The sequence below is a fragment of the Octopus bimaculoides genome, chromosome 14, assembly GCF_001194135.2.
Source record: "Octopus bimaculoides isolate UCB-OBI-ISO-001 chromosome 14, ASM119413v2, whole genome shotgun sequence".
NCBI lineage: Eukaryota > Metazoa > Mollusca > Cephalopoda > Octopoda > Octopodidae > Octopus > Octopus bimaculoides.
This window is the reverse complement of record NC_068994.1, coordinates 19201168-19211667: the sequence shown is the minus strand read 5'-3', so window position 1 is coordinate 19211667 and position 10500 is coordinate 19201168. Positions and strand designations below refer to the sequence as shown.

The window sequence follows — 10500 nt, the reverse complement described above, 5'->3', positions numbered from 1 at the left end:
ATTTCAGAAGGCACACGTAGAAAATATTTCAATTGTTATCCCAACACGTAGGAAAAAAATTGTTTTAAAACTTAAAAAAAACAGGTGAGTGTATATATATATGTGTATATATATATATATATATATATATATATATATATATTTATTTATTTATTTACATATTTTTCTGTTTTATTTCCATCTAATTTCCTTTCATTTCCAACCATCAGAATCTTGAAATGTAAAGGATGGGGTAGAAAAAAGTTTTCTATAAATTCATATTAATTGTATGTGTATGTGTGTCCTAAGTGTGCAACCTCATAACTGGAATGTCAAAAACTTCAGTGCTTTAAATGCAGCCAACTTGGTGTACTACAAGGAGATGCATTCCAATTAGTAAATTGGTTCAGATTTCACATGACAAATTTTGATCTGTACTCAATACAATTAATAATAGCAATACTAACGATGGCATTCTTCATTATTGCTGTCATCTGCTATAATGATGACAATGACAATAATTCAGATGATGAAGATGAGAAGGTGGACTATGATTAACACCACCACTACTATAAACATTATTATTATTATTATCATTATTATTATTATTATTATTATTATTATTATTATTATTATTATTATTAAGGTGGCGAGCTGGCAGAATCGTTAGCGCATTGGACAAAATGCTTAGTTGTATTTTGCCCGCCACTACATTCTGAGTTCAAATTCTGCTGAGGTCAACTTTACCTTTCATCCTTTCGGGGTTCGATAAAATAAGTAACAGTTGAACACTGGAGTCGATGTAATCAACTCATCCCTCCCCCAAAATGGGTGCCCTTGTGGAAAAATTTGAAACCATTATTATTATTATTTAAGTCAACGAGCTGGCAGAATTGTTAGTACACCAGGCAAAATGCCTAGCAGTATATCATTTGTGTTTACGTTTTGAGTTCAAATCCCGCTGGGGTTGATATTATCAACTTATCCCCTCCCCCAAAATTTCAGGCCTTGTGCCTTTAGTAGAATTATGATGATGATGATGATGATGATGCTTCAATTCACTTTGCTTTCACTGGGAATAGGTACCAGATCCATCTAGTTCAGCTTCGGATCAGAATCTGTCTCTCATCTCAGTAAGCCTTGCCGTTGGATTCACACTTTGGTTCTCATTACAATGCTGGTTTACATCAACTTATTCTACATTCGGCTCATCACGTTATAAAACCTCCCATCACCAAGAGAGTATCTTCATCAGTCAAAGGGGATTCTTCTACTAAACTGTTTAATTACCGCTAGCCTGTATTGTTAAATTGTTGTAACCAGGCTTTCTCTATAAGTGCCATCAAGTGCTGTTGTTTTCAAAGTTAGAATTTTCAAGTTCTATTTCTGGTTTTATTCCGTTTTAATTTCATTCATTGAGCATTTGCATGCTTTGTCAGAAGTTACCCTATTCTCTAACCAGTTTTGTGTTCTCTACCAAGTATTTTAGCAGTTAGTGTTATAGTGTGCGTTATGTACAGTTGATTGTCTCAATTCAGTTCCTTATTGGTGCTTATTCTATCAACTTTCAAGGAAACAATAGTTAAACCTGACTTTGTCTAGATTTGAACTCAGAAATACAAAACAGTAAACTATACTACAGTTAAGTATTCAAACAACAATCTACAGTCTTAGCTGCCACACTTCCTGAAACTATATTAATAATAACAAGACAAATAATGCAGATAATGATGCAAGCCATCAACATTATCACCATTAACAGCATCATCACTCTCATCTCTCTTTTATTGGTAGAGATTTAATTATATTTCTATTTTATGTGTTATTTTACTTTCATATTATTTATACTTTGTTCTCTTACTTAGTAAGCTGACTATGATATTATATAGGTTGTATCAAGTTAGCATAATTCTGGTTTCCATTTCCTTCTGAAAAAGATCAATACTTGATTATGTTTTGGTTGGCTGCCAATTGGCTTATTTGGTTGGATTTATTTAGATTTTCCCAAAGTATATCATTATTGTCTGTTAACGATTCCTTCCCTCCTGATTAATCTCTTTTGAATATTTGATTGAAAGCAATTTCTGTTGAAATATCCCAAGTGTTAAGAGATTGAAAATGAAATAGATATATTTAACGTATGTTCAGAGAAAATTAATCTTCAGAAAAAATGTTTGGTCCGGAAACAGTTGTAAGTATTCAATTAGCATAAACGTGATTGTTGGTTTTTCAAATATCAAACTTGAGGCTTGGTTTTTATGAAAGCATTTTTTAAATATTACATAATAAGTTTACAACTTCACTTAAAATAATAATAATTCAAAGCAGAATGAAAATTAAGTTAGTTTTGAAATAATAATAATACTTGCAAAGCAAAATTAGTTACATATTTCAGCAATAAATTTTATCCTTCCTGTAAAGGATGTCTTCCTAATGGAACTCACCATGAAAACAACTTTTGTTTTATAATGATAAGAGGCAATACAATGAAACAGTCAAAAGAAGCAGAAAGTGTCAAATAGCAAGATAAACACTACAATTTGAACAGAAGTAAATTTGGAGTAAAAAGCAACAAATGAACAAACTAGTGGAGGAAGTTATCTGTAATCAGTCACAGCTGACTGCTGAGTTTATTGGTCCATTTCCTATCTCTGTTACTGCTGTGAGTTTATGACCAAGAAAAACACTGAATTTGACATGGTTCAGTTCATTCAATGGCAATGAAATACCATGTTTATGTACAATTCATCAATATTGACAAAACGTTGTATAGTTGCAGAGCTAGGTTCAAGTGTTTCTGTGGGCATGGAGAAAGCAACAGAAACCAACAAATATGATAAATACATATTCAAAGAGTTTATTGATGTTTTTTATCGCCATAATTAAAGAGCAGAAGACAAATTGATAATATTTTCTTTTATTTTGGAAATTAATTTTGATGCTGTTGCTAACAACAACATCAAAATTAACTTTCAAGTTCAATGGAAATATTAGTTTTACTCATTTTCTTTAATGACTTTCAGCACTTTAATTAATTATACACAGTTATTGCTATTTTTATGTATATACCTGAGAAAAATGTGCTATCAAAACTCTTGTCTTTAGAAGAAAGCCATTAATGCTAATTACCCATTGACAACATTTTATAAACAGGTGTAACCACACAAAGTAAACCATTTAACATGAGTAAGATAAGTAAAATATCAGTTGATTGATTTGTACACCAGAAGATATATTTATAATAAGATAATAATGATCTTAATTTCAATGATACTTAATTCAATTACTTTCTTTCCATAAATGTTTAAAATGAATCAATTTTTCTAGTTTATCAATTATTGTTTTTTAACAACGTTAACACCTCAGTTTTCTTTCCTTGTATCAATCTTCTTCTCTTGTCTGCATAAATATTGCACCAACATTCTTCTTAATATTCTATGCTGTTACTGATATTCTAAGCTGTTGAAAAGACATATGCCAGTTTTTCTTTTTAATAGTGGTTTCAAATTTTGGCACAAAGCCAGCAATTTTGAAGGAGGATGTAAGTTGATTAAATTGACCCTAGTGCTCAACTGGTACTTATTTTATTAAACCTGAAAGGATAAAAGGCTAAGTCAACCTCAGCAGAAATTGGACTCAGAACTTAAAGACAGGCAAAATGCCACTAAAAGTTCTTTTGAATATTGACTTCAAATTTTGGCATAAAACCAGAAATTTTGGTGGAGGGGCTTAGTAGATTACATCAACCCTGGTGTTCAACTGGTACTTATTTTATTAACCCCAAAAAGATGAAAGACAGAGTCGACCTTGGCAGAATTTGAACTCAGAGATGGATGAAATGCTACAAAGCATTTTGCCTGGTTCTGCCAGCTCACTGCCTTATTTCTTTTTAATATTGGTTTTAAATTTTGGCACAAGGCCAACAGATTTGGGGGAAGGGGAAGAGCTAAGTCAATTAAATTGACTCTAGTGTTCAACTGGTACTTATTTTATGAACCCTGAAAGAATGAAAGGTAAAGTCAGCCCGAGTGGAATTTAAACTCAGAACATAAAGCCAGACAAAATATTGCTAAGCATTTTGCCTGGCAAGCTAACGATTCTGCCACCTTGCTGCCTTATTTCTTTTTAATATTAGAAAGACTTAATTATTGAAAAATTACAAGGCTAGCCATAATAGCTACTTAAGTTTATGCTGATGCTCCAACAAATACCATTTATGTGTCTTTACAAAATTATGTACTTTAATGCTTCTTTAATATACATAGAAAACGATAAATCACTTTCGAGTTTTAGATTGATGACACTAAATGAATAATTGTATACTTAATATACTCTCATTAAGAATAAAGAATCAGTTTTCTTGGAGATAGAGTCTGTATTCTTTTTGTTCTTTATCAGCATACCATCTGTTATGTTGTTTCATGTGAACATTTCACCATTTCACCCAATTAATACTTGTACGATGTAGTATCAAAATGTTCCCAGACTAGTTCTGTAGTACACCGACAGATAGCAGCACATGGTTGCGTGCGCAGTGAGAGCTAGCAGTGACCTTCATGAGGCAGTGTGCCAAATGAAATTAGTGTTTTGATGATCACATGTAATCTGTAGTCTGTGATTTTGTCATGGACAGGAACAAAGAGCTAACAAGAAATTTTGAGTTAAACTTGGGAAGTCTGCCATAGAAACATTGAGCATGCTTCTTATTTCTTTATTGCCCACAAGGGGCTACACACAGAGGGGACAAACAGATTAAGTCGATTATATCGACCCCAGTGTGTAACTGGTACTTATTTAATCGACCCCGAAAGGATGAAAGGCAAAGTCGACCTCGGCGGAATTTGAACTCAGAACATAGCAGCAGACGAAATACCACTAATCATTTCACCCGGCGCGCTAACGTTTCTGCCAGCTCGCCACCTTACATTGAGCATGCTTCAACAAGCTTATGGCGACAAGGCAATAGCTTGTACACAATGTTTCAAGTGACATGGGCACTTCGAAAGTGGAAGAATATCTCTGGAAGACAATGAGTGATCTGGAAGAGCTGCCACTATGCATCAAGAATTCATCCTCCAGGACCAGACAGTCAATCAAGAATTCTACTGTAACGTTTTGAAGTGTTTGAGGGAGGACATTCAGTGAAAGAGGCCAGATTTGTGGAGTATGAAGAACTGGGTTCTTCATGACAACAATGCACTCTGTCACCGAGCTCTCCTCACTCAACATGGTATCACTTCTACAACCGCCCTATTTACCAGATTTAGTACCTGCAAACATCCATCTCTTCCCTAAAATGAAAATGCAGCTCAAAGGTCGCTGTTTTAACACCATTGTCAAGATCAAGAGCAAATTGTAGAAGGTCCTTGACTTACTTACAAAAAATGACTTCCTGGCCAGATACCAAAAGTGACAAGGAACGCTGGGACCAGTGTATTGCTGCACAAGTTGACTATTTCAAGGGAGATGATATTAAAACTTAGACAAATAAGTTGTTTTATTATAAACATAACTAGTCTGGGGACTTTTTGATACCACCTCATAAGTTCAATATTATTAACTAACTATAAAAGGACTCATTATCATGAGAAAAATTAACTCCATATTATACTTTATTTGCTATAATACTTTGTTGTTAGCACTCCGTCACTTACGACGTCGAGGGTTCCAGTTGATACGATCAACAGAACAGCCTGCTCATGAAATTAACATGCAAGTGGCTGAGCATTCCACAGACACAGACACATATACCCTTAATGTAGTTCTCGGGGATATTCAGCGTGACACAGCGTGACAAGGCTGACCCTTTGAATTACAGGCACAACAGAAACAGGAAGTAAGAGTGAGAGAAAGTTGTGGTGGAAGAGTACAGCAGGGTTCGCCACCATCCCCTACCGGAGCCTTGTGGAGCTTTAGGTGTTTTTCCTCAATAAACACTCACAACGCCCAGTCTGGGAATCGAAACCGTGATCCTATGACCGTGAGTCTGCTGCCCTAACCACTGGGCCATTGCGCCTCCATGCTATAATACTACAATATTGTTACACTGCTAAAGAGTACTAATCACTTGTTCTCCCGAGAGAAGATTTGATTTCAGCTATGTAAACCACCACTACAGTACAGTACCACTAAGTTATTCTTCCCCACTCTCTCTCCCTCTTTCCCTCTTTCTCTCTCCCCACCTTTCTTTCTTTCCCTCTCTATAAATGGGAGGTTTCTAAATTGATGTCTGTTATAGTATATTCATTTGACTTATTATTGAGATTTTTACTGACAAGTAATAATAATTTTAAATTTTGGCACAAGGCCAGTAATTTTAGGGGTATGTTGGTAAGCCAACTATATCAACACCAGTGTTCAACTGGTGCTTATTTTATCAACCCCAAAATGATTAAAGGCAAAATTAATCTTGGAAGAATTAGAACTGAGACCATAAAGACAGATGAAATACTGCTAAGCACTTCGTCCAGCATGCTAACAATTCTGCCAGCTTGCCAGTCAAATTTTCTTTATATGCTTATCAATATAAAGTGTCATATTTGTCGTTGCTTCCCTGAAAGTTATTCTTAAGAAATTAAGTTAAGAAGGAAGCCTTATAACTATAAAGATTTATCCCACCAAAAATTATAGCAACTCAATTTTTTTTTTTTTGAAATAGGAATATGTAATAAGAAGTTTAACCAGGATTTGAGCCCTAAAACTTTAGGTTCATTCAGCATTTTTAAAGCATAGTTCATAACGTCACTTCTCAAGCTGTTTGTTTTATTTGGAAACATTAGCAACAGAAAAATTATTTATTTGGTATTTTTGACCAATCATAAGTGTTAACTTAATCTTTTTATGTCCACCACTGTCCATAATTTATTCTTCTATTGTATTAAATCAGGAATGGGCAACCTTTTTACCAAGAAGCAGTCTACATGAGACATGACTTATTAAGTAGGCTGCACTACTAAAATAAATTGAAGTTAATTTTTCATTTGACATGCAATTCAGAAAGTCCTGCAGGCCACATGCAACCCATAGGCCATAAGTTGCCCATGACTGAATCAAATTAAACAGACCACTGGATCATTTGCTAGTTGGGATCTAGCTCTCAACAGAGAGGTGCATCTACAAGGACATCAATAGAATGTTTCTCCTTTGGCTCAGACCAAAGATAACAATGGTCTGTGGTCAGCATCATTATCACTACCACATCCTGTAAATTGTAACCAGTACCATAAGCAACAACTATCAAAATAGTTTGCAACTACAATGACTACCTATGCTGTGTTATCAATAGGGACTCTTTCACATGTGCTGTAGATCCTTGTCAAAATCTGATAACCAACTAGTTTGATGTGAACGCACACACACACACACACTCTATGTTATTTTTGCATCACCCTCAAACATGTAAATTTACTGTATTTTAACTGTTCTCTCTCAAGAGTTCTTCAAAATATCTCTTAGTAATGTTTGAAGAAAATAAATATATGTACACTTCAGAGAAAATCATCAGTTGCTCCTTTCAAAATACCCTTTTGAATCAATGTCTCTTCTCCACACCATGCCAATGCCAAAAATATTACATTTGTAAATCAGACATTATACACTGGTGACTAAACCAGTTTCACAAATACAAACTAAAATGTTACAGATACATTTTAGAAATTATACTCCTCTGGAATGTTTTTTCTAAAATCAGAAATGTGGCAAAACTATAAATCACACTAGCAAATACAGTTTGATGTTTTCACTAACTGTTGTCACTGAATACTTACACTTTTTATAGGCAGTACATATGGTGGTAATACATTTGGATTTGAAGAAGAAAGCTACATAGAAGAGGATACCTGTACATGTTGAATTTAACATGTACAGAATGGCTGTACCACACCACCCATCACACACATCCAATCACTAAATGTCACACTTCAATGGCAAGGCAGATTGAAGTGACTAGTGAACTCTCCTATAACATAACTCATTCTTAAAACCTGCAGTATCTCTTCCTAATTACAGGTAAACTAAGGCAATATGGAATAAAGTGATATGCTCAAAAACAAGCACAAGCAATGCATTATTTGAATGTATGACTCATTAATAGATTGTCCAATGACTTATCTACTCAATCATTGCATCTCTACACAGTACAGGCAAAAACTGAAATGATACAGAAATGATTTATGTCAAAAGATGGAAAATTTCTTTGGGGTTTTGTATAATTTTGAATTGTGGTTTAAAATGTTCTGATGTATCTGTTAATACTTTGTCTCACTAACAAATCTAATAATTTTCACATTCATTGTTTCTTGTTTATCTAGTAATATTTAAATAAATAATTTAGAAGCATTTTCTTTTCATAAGTTTGTAATAAATGTATTTAAACAAAAAGAATGAAACTTAGACATCAAGATATTATTGAACTGTTTTGTTTTCAATATAAATTATTCAAGGAACACACACACACATACACACACACGTTTTGCCTCTTATTTTGCTTAGTGCCCATGAAGTGAGTTGTGCTGAACATTGCAAGATAACAAAATAGTTTATCATAAAAGAAAATTGATTGATGATAGCAGACAAAAACTGATAGATAATAAAATACATGAAAACTTTTCATACTGATGTACTGGTCCATATAACTATATCAGCATGTAAAAACAGATGCTACCTATGATGTTAGTGATAATCTTAGAAAATGGAGACTGCTTCACTAAATGTTTTACTATATCTAATTTAGTGCCTTATTTCTGAATTCAAATTTACTTTATGCTTCTTTGGAGTTAGTAAAATTAGATATCAATAATATGCTGACATTGATTTAATTGATTTACACACATCTATAAAATATTGGTTTTCTGTTTAATGAAAAGAAATTCTAGAAAATGGAACATTTATTTTTCATGCAACATTTTGCTTACACAATATTTTGAATATTTTAATAAAATTAATTTAATTTCAATTAAATGAACATATTTATTTTTTTCATTTTCAGTGAATTAATATCAAATAGATATATTTCAAGAACTCTATTGCCTACAGGCATCCATTCAAAAAAGATATCAAAAGATGAGTATGTAAGTATATATTTTAATTTTAATTATTTGGAATACAAATTATCATCATCGTCTTCATCATCATCATTATTATGCTAGTGCATGCTAATTTAGTTTGCAGGTATTTCATTTTGAGATTTGGTGACAATGAGTCTCCTCAAATCTCAAGAATTATTCTTAGGATTCTTGCAGAATATAGGATGGTACTTTTCTGCAGGTTGATAATGCATGTTACAATTCCAATTCCTTTCAGTCTTTTAGGTAGCATTTTGGGTGTTGCACCAAGTGTACCTATTACTACAGGAATAATTGTTGTCTTAGTCTTCCAGTCTTCTCAGTTTTCTGGCTAGATTCTGGTATTTCTCAATTTTTTTCCATTTCTTTGGTGTCAACTCTGCTGTCATAGGGAATTATCTTTAGGCAAGTTGGCAGAATCATTAGCACACCAGGCAAAATGCTTAGCAGCATGTCATCCGTCTTCATGCTCTGAGTTCAAATTCTATCAAGGTTGACTTTTGCCTTTTATCCTTTTGGGGTTGATAAATTAAGTACCAGTGAAACACTGGGGTTTATGTAATCAGCTAGTCCTCTCCCCAAAAATTTCAAGCCTATAGTAGAAAAGATTATTACTATTATTGTTATTATTATTATTAATTCAGGATTGGTCTTATTCCTGGTAGAATTTATAGAGTAGCAGGTTACTACCTGTAACCTTAGATATCCACATGATTTTAATAAACCATCAGATGCTCAAAATCCTTCTGGTGATCTTTCTTGTTCCTATGAGACAGATGTTCTGTAGAAGCTCTGCAAGACATTCCATTCAATCTTCTTTATCCATCTGCATGTTTCTTCACTCAGTCCTTAATGCACCCGTTATCATAGGTACAACCTTTACAGATATTATGTTCCAAATCCTCCCTATCTCAAACTTTAAGGGCTTGTATTTTTTCAACTTTTCATCAACTCTCTTCACAATCCTAGTATCAAATAGACATGATGGATCAATCAGTGAGCAAATTCAATTTTACTTGTTTGTTATCATTATTAAGGTGGTAAGCTGGCAAAATCATTAGCATGCCAGTCAAAATACTTTGCAGTATTTCATCTGACTTTATGTCTCAAGTCCAAATTTGCTTTTTTCATCCTTTTGGAGGTTGATAAAATGAGTACCAGTCAAACACTGGGGTCAATGTAACTGTCTTGCTCTCTTCCCTCAAAATCTCAGGCTTTGTGCCTATAGAAGAAAATTATTATTAGTAGGCGTAGGAGTGGCTGTGTGGTAAGTAGCTTGCTTACGAACCACATGGTTCCGGATTCAGTCCCACTGCGTGGCACCTTGGGCAAGTGTCTTCTACTATAGCCTCAGGCCGACCAAAGCCTTGTGAGTGGATTTGGTAGACAGAAACTGAAAGAAGCCCGTCATATATATGTATGTATATATATATATATATATATTTATATATATATATAT

At 33.7% G+C, this 10500-nt stretch overlaps 1 protein-coding gene across 1 annotated transcript in view; it reads left to right on the top strand.

Annotated features, from left to right (window-relative positions):
- The window catches only part of LOC106874077 (disintegrin and metalloproteinase domain-containing protein 12), a 351070-nt gene that overhangs the window by 282740 nt on the left and 57830 nt on the right, over positions 1-10500 (top strand). The window contains exons 3-4 of the mRNA XM_014921671.2: positions 8-84; positions 8966-9047. Coding sequence (XP_014777157.2) covers positions 8-84; positions 8966-9047 — 159 coding nt within the window. The remainder of the gene's footprint in view (positions 1-7; positions 85-8965; positions 9048-10500) is intronic.